This window comes from Cavia porcellus, unplaced genomic scaffold (assembly GCF_034190915.1).
Source record: "Cavia porcellus strain 051 isolate PalLab524CR breed Dunkin Hartley unplaced genomic scaffold, mCavPor4.1 scaffold_3, whole genome shotgun sequence".
Classification (NCBI taxonomy): domain Eukaryota; kingdom Metazoa; phylum Chordata; class Mammalia; order Rodentia; family Caviidae; genus Cavia; species Cavia porcellus.
Genome location: NW_026947486.1, coordinates 97,126,347 through 97,147,442, shown reverse-complemented (window position 1 = coordinate 97,147,442; position 21,096 = coordinate 97,126,347). Strand labels below are relative to the sequence as shown.

At 38.7% G+C, this 21,096-nt stretch overlaps 1 protein-coding gene across 1 annotated transcript in view; it reads left to right on the top strand.

Moving 5' to 3' along the window:
* Gpc3 (glypican 3) overlaps nucleotides 1–21,096 on the top strand; it is a 410,090-nt gene that overhangs the window by 20,145 nt on the left and 368,849 nt on the right. The window contains exon 2 of the mRNA XM_063246437.1: nucleotides 16,038–16,199. Within this exon, the coding sequence (XP_063102507.1) occupies nucleotides 16,038–16,199 (162 nt within the window). The remainder of the gene's footprint in view (nucleotides 1–16,037; nucleotides 16,200–21,096) is intronic.

The following is a 21,096-nucleotide window of genomic DNA, read 5'->3' as shown; positions in this document are numbered from 1 at the left end:
CAATAATGGTGCTTCCTACTCGGGGATCAAGACTGAGTGTTTGATTTTGTTTTGGTTGCATTTTGCTCTGGTGCAGTGTGTCTGTTGTACTAACAAGGTAACTGACTCCCTTTTCCATAGGTTCCTATCATAGGCTAAGTGGCAAGATATAATAGAGGGCACAGATTATTTACAGTAGCTGAGAATGTAATTATAAGGTGCAATGGCTTGAAACTGAAATTTAGGTTAGCCATTAGAGCTGGGAGAAGCATCTTAACAGTAAGGGCAATTGGGCATCAGAAAGATTTGCCTGGCAGCTGGTTAAACAGCATCTCCAGAAATGCTGAGGACTAAGGCAGGGGTAATGTGAAGAGAAACTCAAAATTAGTGTTGGACTGGAACCACAGACTGATAGGCATCTTTCATTATGCTTGGCTTCTCTTCGTGATTTCTTAATTATTAGTAGCTTGAGCCAATGTTTGCCATGAACCCAAAATATGCCTAATTTGTTAAGGGTAAGAAATCAAATGCCTTTGAGCAGTGAAAAAGATGTATTTGGATTGGTCTGAACATCCTCCTAACTGACTTTCTGGAATGTGGACCAACAATGGAGGGAGTGTTATGTTTTGCTTCTGCAAGGCCTCTTCCTCCTTAAAATATGAGACTGCTGTTCTTTAAGTAATATTTGGGCTCTGTCAACATACTTCTCCAGGGGTTACCCGAAATAAAATTTGGTTTGGGTCTCTGTTCATCTTCCTCTTGACTTTTTTCAGCATGTTCCCCAGTCTCTGCACTTTCCCCCTCCCCCCGTCTTTTTCCAGTGCTGAAGGAAGATGCCAAGTGTATTCTTTAATCTTTAAGTGTTACTCAAGGAATGTTGCATTTTGAGAAAATGGTTTAAAGACTGTCGTATCTCACCCTTGATGTTTGATGAAACATGTAAACAACCGTAGGTAGACATTGTTAGGTGAAGTAGAGGGGAGGCAGCTGTATCAGTTTCCTAGGGCTGCCATAACAAATTACCTCAAATTTGATGGCTTGAAACAACTGAAGTGTGCTGAGTGTGGTGTGACATGCCTATAATACTAGCTACTTGGGAGGCCAAGAGAGGCTGATGTTAATTTTGAGTCCAGCCTGGGCAACTTGGTTATACCCTATCTCAAAAAGATCCATTTGATTTCCAGGAGCACTAAAACAAAAACAATTGAAATTTATTCTCTCACAAGGAGGCCATAAGGCCAAAATAAGGGGTTGCCAGAGTCACTGGGACAGAGTTTTCCCTGGCCTCTTCCAGCTTCTGGAGGCTTATCTTCTATGGCTATATCACTCCAATCTCTAGCTCCATCTTCACAGAGCTATGTGTGTCTGTGTGTCTCTTATAAACACACATCATTGATTTCAGGTGTGCTGAGATAATCCGGTAATAAGATTTCCATGCTTAGAGTTAATCACATCTACAAAAACCCTTTTTCCAAATAAGGTCCGTTTACAAGTTGGGGCTAGGAGAAACTATTCAATCTACTGCAGAAAAGATACTGTTGCGACTTCTCGAATCATACCAACATACCAATTTACCAGAGCTATCCGTACTATTCTTCCCCTCTCTCCTTGCTCCTTCCAACTTTTGGTCCTTCCCCTCACCCAACTCCTGTTCTCCCTTTAACTCTTGTTCCATTTCCTTAGTTCCTATTTTCTTTCATTTTGCTCTTAATTTGTATTTTGAGTTTTTCATTTAAGAAAAGCCATGTGATACTTATGCTTGTGTGTCTAATATATTTCACTTAGAATTATGGTCTTAAATTGCATCCATTTACTTACAACTGCCTCAAGTTTATCCTTCTTTACGGCAGAGTAGTACTCCATTTTGTATAAGTATTACATTTTCTTTATACATTCACTTTGAATAATGAGATCAAAGAGAACACTAGAACGTGGAAAGATATCCCATGTTCCTGGGTAGGCAGATCCATTGTAGTCAGTGTAGCTATACTTCCAAAATTTATATATTGACACAATGTAGTCTCAATCCAAATACCAACAGCATTTCTCACAGATGTATAAGAAACAATCCTAAAATTCATATGGAACCAGAAGAGAACCAGGATAGCATAATAATCCTGGGTAACAACAGCAATGCAGGAGGCATCAGGGTTCCAGATTTGAAGTTATAATATAAAGCTACAGTAATACAAACAGCATGGAACTGACACAAAAACAACATGTGGATCAAAGGAGCAGAATAGAGGAAGCAGAAACAATCCAAGGCATATTCAGCCATTGTTGTTTTGACAACAATGCCATAAACATACCCTGGAAGAAAGCCTCTTTAGTAAATAAAGTGCTGGAAAAATTGGATTACCACATACAGAAGAATGAATGTAATGCATCTCATCATGTAGTAAGCCAAAATCAAAAGGGATCAATATTAAAACATGTTTAATGTTAATATATGTAAAATATTAAAACAAAAACAATCTGCTGAAAGATTTAACAGGTAAAACTCTTGAAGACTGTCTTAGTTACTTTTTACTCGTAGCTGAGACAAAATACCTGAAGCCCAAAGTTGGGAAAGGAAAGGTTTATTTCTTACAGTTTTTGGAGGTTTCAGTCCACACTTAGTTGGCTCCAAGGCAAGCAGGCAGGCATGGCTGGGCTGCAGTTCATGGCAGCTGCAAACAGCAAACAAGAACTGGCAAAGAGCAAGGCACACCTTCTTCCTGCCATTACATCACATCCTGGCTCCACCCCTATATGGGTGGAGCACTGACACCATCAATCCAAGCACTAGACAATGAACCATCACTAATTAACAATGCAAACTCATGAGGCCTGGGGGACACAGACAAAAACCATGACATTGCACCCCTGGCCCCCAGGACTCATGTACATCCTTTATACAAAAGACATTTAGTCCACCTCCAACAGTTGCCAAAGTCCTAAGTTTCAGCATTGCCGAACAGTCCAAGTCCCAAGTCTCCTACAAGATCTATGGCAAACTCTTAACTGTAACCCCCTGTACAAATGCAAAACAAAGTTAACCATTTCTGAAATGCAAAGGCACAAGAAAACATTACCATTCCAAAAGTTACAAACAGGGGAATATAAAGCATCAGAAACAAAGCAAGTCCAAAATCAAGCAAAACAAACATTAAGTCCTATAGTTCCATGCTCAGCATCTGAAGCAAACTAGTTGCAAGTTTAAAAAGCTTGGGTGATTCCACCCCCATGGCACTTCTGGTGATTTCAACCCCCACAGCTTTTCTCTTAAATCTTCTCTGCTTGCTTTTTGCAGCTTCCCTTGGGTCATCCACATTCCTGGCTTTTCCAAACTTCTGGGGACTCCAATGCACCTTTGGCTTCACACTTACATCTTCACAAATTGCCCTCTCAGGGGCACACTGCTTGGCCAGCCAGGCCATTTGCAATCGAGTTGGAAGCCGTCTTGCCCTCAGAATTTGTGCATTTTTCTTGCACCTAAAATCAGCATGTTGTGGATGCCGCCAAGGTTTGCTGCTAGTTGGAGCAGTAGCCAGGCTTTTTTCTCTCTTGGCTGTAGGGGTCAGTTGCCTGGATTGCAGGGCTCTGTTTACCTGATGGTGAGAAAAAGCTTCTCTATGTTGCCACCATTCTGGAACCTCATGTGGCAGCTGTTGCCATTCTGGAACATGGCGCTCTGCAGCTTTTCCCTCTGAGCAAATTTTTTATTTTTGCTGAGGCTGCACAGGGTGGGGACCTGCTTCCTGGGATGCCCCGGGGCCATCTTTCTTATCTCTTTGTTTCTCCTCAGGAATTAAAATCTCAACTCTGTCATTACCAGCCACAGCCTTCCTGGAATTTTCCTTCTGGCCAAACTCATAGCATTTTAAATTATCCTTCTGGGCTCTTTGCTCTTGATTTGAAACATAAAGCTGACTGAAAGCCCCCAACAATACCCATGCCACAGCCTCAATGTTCGATTGCTTTTTAATTTCCTTTTCAAGATTAATCAGTCCATTGCCCTTTGTCTCAGTCTCAGGCAAAGTCTCTGGGCAGGAGCAAAATGTAGACAGACTTTCTGCCAAGCCATAACACAACATCATGTGGAGTCCAACAACCAATGCAGTCCTTTTTCCCAGCAGAAGCCTCCCAAGCCTGGTCTTTACCATGAAGCTATCAGCCTTCTGGTCTCTGCAGCTCTGACCAGAATCTCCTCTACAGGACAGCCTAAGCTGCTTCAGCTCTATGCATCCAGGCGACATGTCCAAACCTTTCCAAACTCTGTCCACAAGCAATTTCCAAAGCCTCTTCTAAAACATGGTCAGATATAGTCACAGCAAAGGACCCCACTCCTCGGTACTAAATTCTGTCTTAGTTACTTTTTACTTGTAGCTGAGACAAAATACCTGAAGCCCAAGTTGGGAAAGGAAAGGTTTATTTCTTACAGTTTTTGGAGGTTTCAGTCCACACTCAGTTGGCTCCAAGGCAGGCGGGCATGGCTGGGCCACAGTTCATGGTGGCTGCCAGCAGCAAACTCGAACCAGCAAAGAGAAAGATACACCTTCTTCCTGCCATTACATCACATCCTGGCTCCACCCCTATGTGGGTGGAGCACTGACACCATCAATCCAAGCACTATACAATGAACCATCACCAATGGACAATGCAAACTCATGAGGCCTGGAGGACACATACATAAACCATGACAAAGACATAGGTGTAGGCAGATATTTTCTGAATAAAACCTCAACGGCACTGGACATAATACTGAGAATCAACTAACGGGATCATATCAAATTAAACAGCTCGCAGCAAAAGAAACAGACAACACAGTGAAAAGACAACCTACAAAATAGAAAAAAAAATTGCCAGCTATTCTTCAGACAGAGGACTAACATGTAGAACATGCAGATAAGTCAGAAATAATTAGACCCCCAAAAGGAAACACCAATCAAAAAATGACAACTGACATGGGTAAACATTTCTCAGAAGCAAAAGTACAAATGACTAATAAATACGTGAAAACATAACCAACATCTCTGGCCATTAGAGAAATGCAAATTAAAACACTGAGGAAAAAAGCTCTGAGATACCATCTTACTCCAGAAAGGAATGGCCACTGTCAAGAAAATCAAATATAGTAATAACAAGTGTTGGCAAAGTTGCAGGGAAAAAATAATGCTTCTATATTATTGGTGAGTATGTAAAGTAGTACAACTACTGTGGGAATCAGTATTACGATTTCTCAAAATATTAAAAATAGCAATCCCACTTGGTTCAGCTATTCTTGACTATGTATGAATGTGATATGATGGTGTTAACTCCAAAGCGTGACACATGCATACCCACGTGTATAGCAGCACAACTTTTAATAACTAAGTCTTGGAAGCATCCTATATGTCCATCAACAAGTGAGTAGTAACCCATTTGTCAGATGACTAAATTGAGAACCTGGGAATTAAGACTGATTTGCTCAAGTCGCATTGCATTAGCAAATGCATTATGAAACAGAATAGACTGTTAACATTATTCAGTATGGATTTTATGTCTTACCTTGTGATTCATTTTTTGGTACAGAAATAAAATATTTTTCCAAATATTTTAGCCATAGGGAGGCAATTGCTGTTTATCATGCACCAGAAAAGTCTTTTTGCAGGATCTGTAGGAACAAGGTAATGGTGCATTTTAATTTACTGCAACTTTCCACCTAGTTTTTGGGATCTGCTGAAATATCAGCAACAGGAAAATTTGGAAACCAGAAACATCTGTGAAGCAAGAAACTCACTTTTAGGTTTAGGTTTACTGAGTTTTAGGCAATACTTGCATGCAAAATGATAAATGTATATTTGTCAGAGATGAGACATTCTCTGAAGAAATGCTCTCATGTTTGCTTGTAACCCAAAAGACCAGTTCTACCATTTATGGTCATGGGGTGTCTCTTTTCCAATGCAGTATCAGAGTGTGCCAATGACAATCTTGGTGTGAGGTAGAGCATGGTCTTCATAGAAACATAGAGAAAGGAATCTTTTCTCACAGGGGGGCACTGAGACAAGTCTCACTATATAATTCAGGCTGGCCTTGAACTCACTATGTAGTCCAGACTGACCTCGAACTCCTGTCTCAGCCTCCCGAGGAGTGCTGGGATTGTAGGCATGCACCACCACAGCTGTTGAGAAAGGAATTTTAAAGTCACCAGGTTCAGCTGCTTCCCTAGTACAGGAGTTCCTTCTGTGCTATCTCTGATATTACTACTCAAATTATGCTTGAATACTTTAAGAGACAGGGAGCTTATTATGTGTAATAGGAAACAGGCTCTTTTTGTTAACCATTTGTTCATTAATTCAACAAGCATCTGTGTGTTTACTGTTTATCAGTCTCTTAATCATGTCAGGGAATACAGAGTTGGCCAAATACAGTTCTGGCTCACAGAAACTCAAAACTAACAACTAAACAGTAGATTGCAAAGCACAGTATTAGAGAGGTACACAGTGTGCTGCAAATTCTGAGATGATAGCTCATAGGGTTTAGAGGGGAAGGGAGAAAAACATTAGGAAAGAGACATTTGAGAGAGACTTTATAGATGAGGTTTTAATAGCTCAAGCTAGGAGAAGAGCACATTAGGGAGAGGAGTAGCATGAGTAAAACAGGGAAGCAGGAAATGGAGGAATGTATTTGGGAAACATTAAATAAGAGTGTAATTTAATCCTCACAGTCGAGAGGCAGGTGCTGTCATCCCTATTTTATAGATAACAAAGCTGAGGCTTAGAGACTCAGTAACTTGCCTGAGATTACATTGCTGTTTAGTGACCAGTGGCTCATGGTTTACACCCTACTCTGCCTGATTTTAGAGTCCTTCCCTTTGCCCCACTACATGCTGTCCTATCAGGAAGCTCTGTGTCGTTAATTGGCCTCTGGAGATGAAGAGACATATAGAAAGGCATGTGGTTATTACATTGGATGCAGTGCCGTAAACCCAGGTTGTTGATCTTGCCTTGGTAATGTACCCGCATTCATGTGTACTCAAGTGTTACTGACAAAGCCTTTCTGAAAGGCAGGAAGCTAGTTTTCTGCTACTTCATGTCCTTCTGTCACCTAGTTGGAAATGGATTTAGTGATCATTGATGGACCTACAACTGGAAAGCATTGACTCTCTAGCCCAGTCATTAGAGGAAAACAGGACTGGATTTGGGAAGGCACTTAGTTAAGTCACACAGCTGAAGTGTAGCAGAGCAGGTAACAATGCTTTCGTCTGGATAGCAAAGAACTCATTTCGCCTTGATGTGATTTCCTATGCAGAGGGAGAGGCCTGGCACTTAGAATGGGACTAGGGTGTTGAAATTCTCAGCTATGCCTCAGGTCTACTTATTTGGAAATTGTACCTGAAAAATAAAATTACACATCTCCCAGCCTGCCAGATCTTAACTACTACTCTGAGTAGAATAATAATTAGTGAAGCAGTGACTAGGGGAGACAGAAATATTACCTTAGCATAAGTTCTTCTGGCAGAATTTTAAACTAAAATACTGCATTTTGACTCCAGAATGACTGACATTGTCTTCTAACCAGTATTCATTTTATTAGGGACTTTCTTCTCATCAAAATGATTGAGCATGTATATGTGTAAATACTACCACTCTTGTAAAAGTGATTCTAGTAGTGTTAGTTAATCTGGCCTGGTTTCTTCACAGTTGAAGTCTGTTGTAGTTCAGCCATTATCTCCAAGCAAGAAGGGAAAGTCATCAAGCCCAAGTACAGTGCTTTGAGATGAGTCAGGCATGGTTCCTTCCCTCAAGGAACCTAAATCTAGTGTTGAGTAGGCATACAGCTGTGAGTCAAGTTAGTGTAACAAGTATGCTGTATCTACAAAGAGTAGAGAGTGTCATGCAAATTCAAATGACACAAAGCTTTTGGAGTATGTGTCTTTCTCTTCCTGTGAACATTTCCTTCACTGAAAATCCACTCCAAAGATCCATATGCAAAGGAGGAGTCATCTTGTAGAGGACTCATGTAGTTAGGTTCTTCTCAATGGTTCTGCAACTCTCTGTTTTTACTTTCCCTTCTGACCTTGCCAGGTTCGTGGCAGTGCCTGAACGTGTCACCCACTTTTACTCCACAGTAGCCTTGCTCTATTTTGGGGGGCTTTTATTTAGGAATTTGGATGACTTGATCGGAAATGTACATTAAACATATCTCTCTGGGGTGTGGGTGAAGATACTACACAAGAAGACTAGATTGGAGGCTATGTCGCCCAAGTAAAGGGAAGTAATGTAGAAGAAGGAAATGATGAGAGACACTTAAAATGCAGAATCAGGGGATTCAGTGACATTTGGCTGCAGCGGATGAAGTTGAATAAGGTGTCCAGAGTGAGGTTTCTAATTAGTGTGGGGGTTCATTTCCTAGACCAATCTGTAAAGTCCAGGGTAAAGAGCATATCTTGTTCATTATTGTGTTCTGTGGGTTGGGCATAGTCCCTGGCCCACAAAGTAGGCATTCAGTAGAATGTTGGATGAATGAATCATTCACCACTTTGGCAAGCTGAATATAATCAGTGAATTTGTATTCCCAGAGCACATGTTGACTGCTGGTTGGAAAGGTGGTCTAGAAAGAACCTCTTTGTGGGAAAGTGTAGCGATCTGGGGATTCAACCTTCTGCAGGCATGAAGTGATAGGCAGTTGACAGTTGGCAGGAGAGATAAAGGTAATTCATTCTTTAATTTTGAACCTTAGAGAAAGGCTTATCTCCAGGGTTGCTGTAAACTCCCAGAACTCCAGTGTGGTGGCAATATTTTGGCCTGCCTTTTACAGTAGCAGAGACTGTGGTGGCCCCAGGCATGGTCTTTGATTTAAAGTCTGAACTCCTGATACCTGTGTGCTGTGCCCTCTGCAAGGTTATGTTCTTTCAGGTTAAATAACAGAGGGTAACCTTCAGCTGGGTTCCCTAAAATGATTTCCTCCATCAGCAATCATCACTTTCCCCACTGCTTGCAAATGCACACATTTCTTTCATCTGTATTCCTATCTTGATTAGTGAGAAATTAATGAGCGTGTAAGATTTGATTTAGATAATAATTAATTAGGGGAAAAGGTGGTGTTCTAATAGCAAGTCACTATTACATGCTAAGGAAAGTAGTTAATATTTTGGAATAGTAAATTGACTCGTCCTCCATTTTAAAAAGAACCTTTAAAAATACCTGACATAACTTTTTGATTCATTAGAACAGCAACCTGTACTTAATGCTTTGAGTAATTTTAATAGGCATGTATTATTTTCCCTATGTCATGGAGCAACTGGTTTTGGGTGTCATTAATTCTTTTGTTTCACATTACTTTAATGATAATTTTATGTTACTATTTTCAACACAGTGTACCTTTGTTAGCAAAAAAATCTGCTGTTTCAAAAGCAGACTTCGGCAATGAAATGTGTCAAATCATCATATATGCATATATATGGAAAAGATTTCAATTTTCATTATTACTCAGCCTTGACAATGCATTCTTTTCTGTTCCTGTTTGAATATGCTCTTAGCAAAGTATAAGGATCAAGGTCTACATTAATACTTTTTCTCTTCTTTAATGTGCTTTTTAATGTGATTTTTTGACAATTTCTTGTCATTAGCTAAAATTGCAGTCTAGTACAATAACCAACATATAGAACATAATAAAGGTAATTAAGAGAATGGCAGGACTGCTAGTGACCTTGAGGGGTTATTTAGTCTATTTCCCAATTTTGAGCCCATGACTAATCTTCCTAAACAGCACTCTTCATCATATTATGCTTCCACTTGAGAATCTCCAGTGGTCCATTATTCCCTCCCGGGTCAAGCTTACAGGACTCTGCCTGCAGTCACGCCCCTTCAGATGTGGGCCTATCTTACCTGATAAGCAAAATATTCCCCAGGAAGGTTGGCCTCACCGCACTACTCCACTGGTGCCAGACACATTTCACCTCTCGGCCTCTCCAAATCCTTCCTATCGTTAAGCGATTTAGCTTGAGCCCCATGTCTTCCTGGAAGATATCTTTGACCCCTTAGAGCCTCTGGTGCAGATTCTTTTATTTAGCCAATAGTATCTGTGTTGCATATTTTAAAAATCAATTTTATAGAGATACATGTTACAAATAATATAATGTACCCATTGTAAGAGATGAGTTTTGAAAAATCTGTATACCCATGGAACCACTACTCCAAAATAGACTATTTCCATCACTTCAGAAAATTTACTGCGTATTTTGGCACATAACCATATACCAACTTTAACTGTTCTCTAGCTATTTCGGGGTGTGAAAGTCTGGTATTTCATCATGAATTTATTTTTTTATTTGTTTAATTTTAATTAACTCATTGAATATTTACTTTGTATTATAAAGGCTAAGAGGTTTACATGCATAATCTCACTTAATCCTTGCAATAACCCTATAAAGTAAGACCTATCAGTAATCTCAATTTATACGCAAGGCCAGACAGGGATGCAGAGGCTGAGTCACCCACCCATGCTTGCTCAGCTAGCAGGTGGCAAGGTGAGAGCTAAATTGTAAGCAGCTTGACCTGAGGGCCCCAAGTGCTTTTGCTCTTTCCTGCTCACTGGTGCCTAGGATGCTGCTGATCTTTAGGGATTTCATACTGACTGATTGGGAATAAACTCCAGTAGAATGGACACATACACATTGTTGATGTTCCTCTTCCAACTACGGCTAGGGCTCAGGTCCAGAATGGAGTCTCCAAGTGAGTGTGACGAGCCTAGAATTTCACAGCCAAGAAAAACTAAAGTCTCAGTCCTGACAGAGTTGGCTAAGGAAAACCAGGGACAATCTAAAAATCCGGTCTTTAAATGGAGCTGACAAAGTGTAAGAGCTGGGCTCAAGGGAGAGTCTATGATAAGGGCCAGGAAGGCTAGGCCATAGGTAATCAAGCCCAAAGAGACCCCCTAGTGTAAGAGTATGCATCCGAAGAGAACTTTCTGTGAAACATGTGTGATTAGTTCCAGGAAGGGAGGCAACTCATGAAGATGCCAAGTTGGAGTACACATGGGAGCCATTCCCCAGAAGGACAGCTTTCATAGTTCAAATACTGCCTTTTCAGTCACAGATCTCTGAACTGGGCCCAATGCATGAGCCAGGCATCTTCTCAGAAGAGCTAGAAATAACATTCCTTCATAGTTCCTTTAAGTAAAGCCTTTGTTTATGTGTTTCAAGCTGTTGGGCATTGATTTTTATGATATTTTCCCAAGATCAAAGTTAAGCATGCAGATGCTAAATTTCCAGGATTATCTGTTCTTTACTTCCTCTCTTTAGATACAGATAGACACAGAGTTCTTACCAGTGTTCTTGATCTGTCACCCTCATTAATTCAACAGTATGCAAGCAGGGCTGAATGGGATTGCCAGGCCATCCCAAAGGAGATGGGAGTCATTTATTCTTCAGGAATTTACAATCTGGGAGAGATTATAGTATGAAGGTATTTTTTAATCCTTCGAAATAAATGGGAACTAGCTGCTCTGTAATGACTTCAGTTTTTTTTTTTTAGCATCTGGGAATGCAAGTTATTAAGTCTTAAAAAGCTGAACCTTTCTGGCTTATTTGAATAGGCAATCACTAAGTCTTCTCCTTATCTCTATCCTAGGCTATATTGCTTTTCTTCCCATTTCCCCACTGAATTCCATTTAAAAAAAATAGAAGCACCCCTCTTTGATGAGTGTGGTCCACAATTTTTTTCTATTTTCTAAAAGGGCTACTTCCCTTTAACTTCCTTTTGTCTGTCATATACTTAAAGAATAATTTATTTACCATGTATTTTGTTGATTACTTGGTACTTCTTGAATTGGCTTTTATTCATACAACTGTATAGAAGTTCTCAGAGCACTTCTTTAGTCATTTACCTTTGGTTTTATTTTTTATTTATCCCATTTGTTCAGTTGATGAGGATTCTATTTTGTTTCTCTATGTCTTCCTGTTTTATTTTTTTCATGCAAATGTTCATGTTTTTGGTATGGCTATATTTCACCATTGTAGTTTTATTTAAGTATGTCTACCTTTCTGTTCTGTCTTGTGGGGATCTTTTTTGCTTTATTTTGGTTTTTGAGACAGTGTTTTCCTATGTAATTCAGGCTGGCCTTGAACCTGCTATGTAAGCCAGCCTGGCCTCAAATTCCTGGTCAAACTCCTGCCTCAGTTGCTCCTGAGTGCTGGATGCACCACCACATCTAGTTTGTGGGGATTTTTGAAAGCTGATTAGGGAGTTACATTAAACTTACTTAAAATGAAATATTTTCACTTAGGTATGTATTTTTCTTCTCCTTTGCAAATTCTGAGTTCTTACCAGTTTATGAATGTTTTATTTCTGCAAGTCCATAAACTAACTGTTAGCCTCTACCTCAGTTGTACTGGCTTATTGATCAGTCAGGCAGTGATACCTAAAGGAAGGTAAATATTGCTATATATACATTTATATTTGAATATGGCATATATTTATTCATGACATTCACATGTTTTTTGAAAAGTTCTCATGCTCACTTAGGCTGCACATATAATAAATTTGGAAAAGTTCTCATTCAAGATTTTAGTCCTTTAAATATTTTTGGTTAACTTGATTATGGAGGTGATAGTTGTTTATACAATTATGAGACTTGACCATCTTAGAGAAGAGATATACTATATAAGCTCTCAGTGACTTTATGAATGATCACATCAAGGCAGACTAAACGGCGAGAGGGAAGGGATTCATAGTAATTCCTAAACTTCTGGAGGTACATTGGAAAACAGTTTGTTACCTAATTAGATTTTAGCAACTCATAACACCTCATGGAAAATAGATTTTAGGCCTGTTCTTTTGTAACTCCTACTGGCTAGAACTGGTACAAATTGGAACAGTTACAAGAGCCACCCATTCTGCCAGATAAACTCACCAGTTCTAGAAAACTGAAAGTCATCACCAAATTTAGAAACACAAAAGATCTTATCTATAACAATTAATTTATAAACTTCTGTAAACACATACTACTTAGGCCTTGATTTACAACAAAAACTTTGTTAAATGGACTAGAGCTTGGTATATGGGGAAGTATTTGCTATATAGAATTTTCCGTAACTACATGTGTGTCCCACCCAACCTTGTTTTAAATTTAGATTAGCCACTCTTCCCCAAGGAGCCTCTTTCCCTTTCCCTTCTTGGTCCAGTAAACTGCATTGGTTTCTACTCCTAGAATAGCACTACATTTTGTAACTTCATGTAGAAAGAACACAGTAAGCTTGAACCGGCTGTGCTTTTTTTTTTTTTTTTTTTTTTATTTTCTGAAGATAATCATAAAGCCTTTAAAGCTCAGACCACATTTAAAATTGGTTTAAGGCTTGCATATGACATTGACGTTTCTAGGAGATAAATCTGAACTCTGTGTCTCCAGACCCCAAATTATATTTTGACATTAAATACTACCTTTCCGTCCAGTACCATAAATTGCAGTGCTGGATTAGGGTTGGTGATATGTATTATCTGTGGTCTCTTTTTCTACTCTTGTCAGCAGCTCCCTTGAGGAGGGGGAATGGAGAGCTTCCAGTCAGTACCCAATAATGTCATGTGAGGCCAAAGTTGACGAATTTTATTCTTAAATTAAGAAAATAAGAGAAGAAAAATTAGATATATATGTTACGGGCCTGATCAAACTGGAATTCCTAGGCAAGTAGCGTAGTAGTAGAAAGAAACTTTCTAGTAACTTAGGAATAACTAGTTTCCTTTATTTAAAATACCCAATTTTCAAAAAGCTGTCTAAAATGTCTAAATATGCTTTCAGAACTTTCTTCAGTAGGATTTATGATTCTTTCCTGAGGACTGTAGAAGACTTTGGGAAAGTTCTATCATATATGCACATTTTATCCTCTTATGTAGGTATGTTGCGTTACTATGCTCACTTGCATGACTATGTATGTACCTCTGTTGGTTCCTTTAGACTGTGTGCTCCATGAGGGGCAGACAGCAATTTTTTCTCATTCCAAGTTGTCCCTTTAGCATAAAGTGTAGTAGCTGACATATAAATGTTATGTTGGACTCAGTCTTTTGTGAAGCAGGTACCACTTGGATTAGCATCTAAATACAATATGGAATTGGATTTGTAGTAGATTTACTGGGGGAATATTTTTTTTTTGTCTTTTTTGTTTTTATCGGTACCAGGGATTGAACTCACGACTGCCTGCTTAAGGCAGGCACTTATGCCGCTGAGCTAAATCCCCAGCCCAACTGGGGGAATATTTGTGAAGGCAAATGGATAAGGTGCTGAAGGAGGCTGCATGAGCCATGGAGGATGGAGTGGGTAATATTTCTGTGCAGTGGAAAGGAAAGGAAGAAAAGTTGAGTACATTACACTGTTCTGTAATTTTACAAAGTTTTGGCAAGATTGGTGGGGAGCCCCCAGGCCGAGTTCCTGGTGAATGAAGTCTTCTGTCTCACAGGATTTAGTATCTTTGCGGTGCTCAGTCATTGGTTGAGAGCGGGCCCTGGGGACTGTGGTCCTTGTACAGCATGGTTTTGAGTCTAATAATCAATTACTCCCCAATGCAGGAGAGCTGAGGTGTACATTTTCATGGTCACCATGGAAGGAGCTCAATAAATGACTATTGAAGAGAAAATTTGAGTAAAACAAAAGTTTCACAGTAGAAGAATATGTTTCACAACTATGAGGTCCTAGGTTCAATCCCCAACACTAGCAAACAACTGAGAGTTGCAGAAACGAAGGAGATTGGGCTTAATATTAGTTTAATATTTGCTGTTTCTTGTTGCCTTATGAAAAAAGTCTCCTTGGCCTATTTATAAAAACAGACAAGTCCTTGCCACAACCACATTTCACCATATTTCTTATCTCCCTCTGCTTGGTTTTTTTTTTTTTTTTTTTTTTTTTTTTTTTTTTTTTTTTTTTTTGTACTGGGGATGGAACTCATGACCTCATGTTTGCCAGGCAGGTACTTACACTGCTGAGCTAAATCCCTGGCCCCTTTGCTTGCTTTATAAAAAAATTAAAATTTAATGGCACTATTGAGCTTTAATTGATACATGGTAAGCAAGGTTTTAATGGTGTAGTTTGATAATTTTGACATTTACCTATATTCGATCATCATTATAATACCAATAATGAACATAACAGTATTCTCCAGAGTTTCCTTGATAACCTTGAACTCCTTCCTTCTGATCCCCTTCTTGCCTTCCTTCTCTCCCTAATAACCACTGACCTGCTTTCTCTCAGTATGCGTTAGTTTCTGTTTTGTACTGATGTAAATGGAATTGAAGAGTGTACACTTTTCTCTGATCTGGCTTATTTCACTTAGCTTTGGTTTATCCATATGGTATCAAGTATCAGTACTTCATTTTTATGGCTAAATAGAGCTCCATCGTATGGATGTGCCACAGTTTGTCTTCCTTTCCTTCATTTTTTCTATAATGCATATCATCAGTTGACATCATGCTTATATTTTCATTTGTTTACTTCCCCCTGGAATGTAAACTCTATGAGCCCAGGGACTTAGATTTGTACATTGTTATAATCATTGTGATTGGCATAAAATATTGTTGAATGAATAAATAGATGTTGAGTGACTTGCATTTTGCTCCAGACCTTTAGTTGAAACAACAAAACATAGCATTGGTGTAATACTGATGCTTTGATTAGTTATTCTGCAAAGCAACATAGTTGGCCGGACATATATTTCATTTGGAAAGAATTGGAATCTTAAAATAATGTTTCTTGATTGTATTCTTATTCATAAATCATGATGAGGAAAAATAAATTATAGGAGTGAAGATTGATCTTTTAACAGACAAATATTGGTGTTCATTGGCTGTATTTGTTGCATAAATTAGTTTATGCAGAATTTCTGAGTCAAACCTAGGCAATTAATTCTGATGGTTACTCAAAAATAATCAGTTACAAGAACAACTGGAGGAAAACGGATTAATTGAGATAAACACTAATTTTAAATAATCAGGATTTTACCATATTTTAAAAGAAATGGACTGTTTTGCCATTTGCTTTTGTGTGCGTGCATGTGTGTGAGACAGAAAGAGATTCTGCTTACTGAAACATGAAAACCTTGTTTGTTTCAGGATCAGATTTGCAAGTATGTCTCCCAAAGGGCCCAACATGCTGCTCAAGAAAGATGGAAGAAAAATACCAACTCACGGCACGATTGAACATGGAACAACTGCTTCAGTCTGCCAGTATGGAGCTCAAGTTCTTAATTATTCAGAATGCTGCAGTTTTCCAAGGTGAGTTCGGGATGTCATTTTAGATATGTTGCATGATGCCATCATTATTTGGGCATAGGGCTTTCAAGTGTTAACTGAAATTTACAAAATACCAAATCAGCATTAATACTTCATATAAAAAAAAAAAACTCCCAGTTTAAGATTCTGGTAAGGAAAAGCAGTTTTTAGAGAGGCTTTATTTCAGTCTTTGGAAAAGTGCATTGTCAAGAATCACTGACCAAGGACAGACTGTTTACCTGCATGTGAAGGGTATAAATCTCTGCAAAAAGACTAAATGGTAATTTATCTCTGCTAATCCATAACACTGGCTTTTAAAAAACCAAAATTTCCTTGAATTCCAAGCCCATTTTTCTCCAGGGGTGAATTAGATACCTGTAGAATATGTACAAACTCCTTCAGACCACTAGGACCATTTCCATTTGATAGGGAGAAACTGGCTTGTTGGCCAGATGTTTTTCCAGTTGTGTGAGTGGTTGCCTCTCCCCTCCTTCTGAGTTTCAGTTCGCATCATGCTTATGTGTGACTGTGCAAGCTATTCCGGCATTACCAAAATGGGCAGTCAGTTACATTGTCCCTCCTAATTTAGAGCAGCATCACAGCTGCATAGGGAGGACCCCTCAATTTCAAGACCTAGCTAGAGATGATAAGGCCGATGATAGTAGTGGTGCTGGTAGTGATAGCAAGAAGCACTTAACTAGTACTAGATGCTAGGTTCTCTTTTAAGGGCTTTACATGTATTAATTGATTTCATACTTAACACTATGAGTAGCTATTATTATCCCCATTTAAATTTTTTATTATTTAACCTACCTAAAAAATTTTATTAGTATATTTGTAGTACATTATGATCATAGCATGAGTATCTCCATTTTAATGGATGAAAACTGTAGACACAAAATAATTAAATAACTTGCCCAAAGTCATATAATTATTAAGTAAATCATGATAGCAAACTTTGAACCCAAGTGACTGGACTGTTAGGATTGATGCTTTTAACTATCTCTCTAGGTTGCCTCTTTTGAGTGGAAAAATTAGCTATAGATATAGGGACTGCTATCCTTCTTTAAGCAGCCAAAATCGGCTGTCACTTTCTTGTCCTGCAAAGAGAGGATTGGTGTCAAACAAGAAAATAACACTTCGGACTATTTAATGTTGTAAAGCTTAAGATTTATGGCACTTTTACAAGAATTAATCTCTAAATTGTTAGGTGGGTTGATTATAGCTTATTTAGTGTGTTATAACAAAATACTTAGCTAAGAAAGTTATTCACATTAACCAATAAAACATACATTCACAAGTTTCTTGGGTCAAAGCCTCAGGGGATGTTAGTTTGATTATATGAAGTACATTATATAATCTTAAAGTATTTGTTAATCTATTTATGCAGCCAGACTCTTGTGAAGAGTTGATTGAGACTAACAATTTGGTGATAGAATGAATAATTTAAGCTGATTTTATATATATACCATTCCTGTACTTCTTAGATTGGTTTAGAGTTGATCTAATGGCTGAAAATGGGGTGCTAAGAAGTGATGAGAACTGCGTTGAAGTGGAGATCTGCATCTTATACTTTGCGGTATCCAGATGCCTTTTTAGAATGAAATATTAGTGATTTGTTCAGTTTCTAGAATAACAAGGCCCCCAGATGTTATCTAAGCACCATGATTACCTAGATGAAGGGCGTGGGAGAGTGATGACATGAGTACTCTAGGATGCAGAGTAGCTGTCATGGCTCTCCACTGAAAGTCTGTGAGTATTAGCACTCGTATTTCCTTTTTTTTTTGAAGCAGATCCTGCTATGCCGTTCAGGCTGAGCTTAGGCTCGCTTTGTAGCCCAGGCTGATCTCGAATTTACCACAATCTGCCTGCCTCAGCCTTCCAAGTGCTGGGATTATAGGAGTGTGCCGCCATGCCCGGCAGCACTCATATTTCTGTCCAGCCCTGTACTTTATATATTGTGTTTTCTAGAGCTGGAACAATGTGAGACTAGGAAAGAGTAAGTTCTGATGATAGATTGATTGGATTAGAGTCCAGGTCATGGCTGCTATAACATGGCAGGTGACCATTTATCAAGTGCACAGTAGGTAGAAACTGAGGACAAGGACAATACCTGTTAGTTCTATGTCTCTTTGTCTGATACACACACACACACACACACACACACACAAACGTCCCTTTCTAGAATTGTGAGAATACATCAGAACACTACGGCCAAAGGACTAGCCAACGAACATGGAGGTGCTAAATGATATCTAAACTCACTCTTGCTGGTACATCCAACCTTGTCACTATTCATATTTATTCTTTGTCTTGTTATGTTCACTTTTCTTTTACTTTTCCTATTTCACTTAAAAAAGTAAGTCCTATAAAAAATAAATCATGACCCCAAACCTTAAGCAATTTGTGTCATGTTTGGAGAGACGTTACCCACAGATCCATTGCGTGATAAGCATTTGGAGAGAGAAGACTTAAAACTGGAGACCTCTATAAGATGGTGTATTATTAATTGCTATGAAAACAGCATACCTACTTCCTTCCTTTGTCTTATAATGGCTTATTATTTGAATGAATTGCAACAGAGAGGCATTACTGTTTCTCCCCTAAAACAACCTGGTAGACCAGATTATTGACAAAATTACCCTATTGCTTTGTGTGAAATTGAATGTGGCAGCTTTTCCAACCACGCGAAGTTGAAGGAAGCTTATCTTAATCTTGGCGTAGACCCACAATCTCTTTAGGATTGTTTCACTAGTCCACACTGAAGGGATTTAAGCAGTGAGTGCTTTCTGCAAATATGTGCACAGTTCCAGGAGCAATCCTTACTGCCTTGATTTGGATTTTATGTCTTCGTTTGCAAGAAGCCTTTGCCCTCATAAATGAGCCTGGGGCCCTTTGCTACAATGCTTGGAGTACCCTCATGCTAATGTTGTTTTGATAATGATTGAAGCATTAAAAAGTTGTCCTTTATTTTCAATCTTTGCATTGCCTCGTTTCCTAAATTTAATTTACTTAGATGTGCTTAGTAAAATGGGGCAGCACAATCGTTTTTTGTTTCTGCTTAATTAATTCTTTTCGAAAAACTCCACTAGAAGTAGATTTCCCTTTCTGCATCTCCTTTCCTCTACCTTGTAATAATGATAATGATAATAATAATAGTGGATATTTATTAAGTGCCTAATGTTTGATGCTTACTTTTACATAATTATCTCATTTAATTTTCCCAGTAGTCCTATGAAGTCTGTACTGTAATTATCGCCACTTTACAGATGAGGAAACTCATTTTTCAGGCCATCATGTGATAGAGATTTCCTTGTTTTTAGTGTACTTGGGATGAAGAAAACTTAAGATGAAGTGGTGGTATTTGTGGTCCTTGTGAAGAAAAATGAGATAGAATTCTAATTTTTAAAATATCTTTGGTACTTCTGTATCTAAGCTTTGAGTTCTGTTTTCTTTGTAGAATTCCATTATGACTCTTAAGATGTCTACTGTGGGAAATATTTAGGATGAGTCTAGGGTTCTTCTGTATGTTGGATGATTCTAGTCCTCCCTGAGGCACCAGTGACTTGGAATAAAAACAGACTCTTCAGGATGCAGCAGCATTATTCTTTTACTGGAAGCTACGTATTCTACAACTTGAACTTTCTATCAGAGAGGGAGAATAGTATAGTTAAGCAGTAAAAATCACGTTATATTCAAAACACCGTGGAGCTCCTGCTTGTACAGTTGATTCATCTGAGAGCTCTCTGAGTCCTTGCTTGAAGCTACTGTTCTGAATTAATGCGTGCTCTTTACGGGCTTCATTTTCTTGCTTTCCAGCAAGAAAAACACATAAAACCCTTAAACAGTTAAAGAGAAAGATTGTGGGAGATTCCTAGGAGCAGGTGCATATGAGCAGAAAGAAGCAACAAGTGACAGTAAGGTTGGAAGATATAAAAGTACGTTTAACAACACATTAATTGTTGTGGCAGGGGTATTTATAGATAAGCATATCCCTATGTGCCTTAGTAGTTCCTATGATATATTAGATCTAACTGTTAATGTCTGTATTGCTAGTTGTTAATCAGTAAGTAAAGATCAAATTATGCTCATTTCCTTTTTCCTAATATTTTCATTTTATAAGGCTAAAAATAGTTTTTGGTGCTTTTAAGCAGTGAAAGAGCCAGACATGGCAATTATCTATAATTCTAGCATTCAAGAGGCTGAAGCATAAAGATCACAACTTCTATGCCAATTTGTGCAACTTCACAAGACCTTGCCTCAATAAGAAAAGGTGGGGTTGAGAGCTAGGGATGTAGCTTAGCAATCTTTGGGCTCAATCCCCAGTACTGGAATAGAAAAAAAGGAAAAAAAAATCAATAGGAAAAATGCTCGACTTGGAGTCAGATAATCTAAATTCTAATTGTACACACACTGTTAGGCACTTTATGGTTTGGGGTGGTGATTTAAACTCTTTAACAGCTTCAGTTTTCTTAACTGTAAAATGGGGATAATAATCCAGTCCTGCTTATTTTGTCTTAGAGACAATGCATGTGAAAGTATTTTGAGACCCATATAAACACTATATACACGACATAGCTAGATGCTCTTTTATGTGGACTGTGCAATATAGAGACGACACACATACAGATAGCTCCAGTGCACAGGTAAGAGTACTTAGGCCAGTGACCCTGTGAAAAAGGTATCCAGTAGATGCCCTCATGGGTGTGAAGCTTTACTGTTTGAAACGTCAACAGTACTAGAAGCAATCCTTTTTTAGCTTCCAGAAGTTTCTCTTTTGGCTGGTGTCTGGTGTATTTTACACACAAATAAGCAGTTAGATCAGGAAGAGTGGTTTGTGTCCAGGCCATATTTGAGTTGCATTTTCTGGTCCACAATATCATGGCATAGAGAAGAAAAA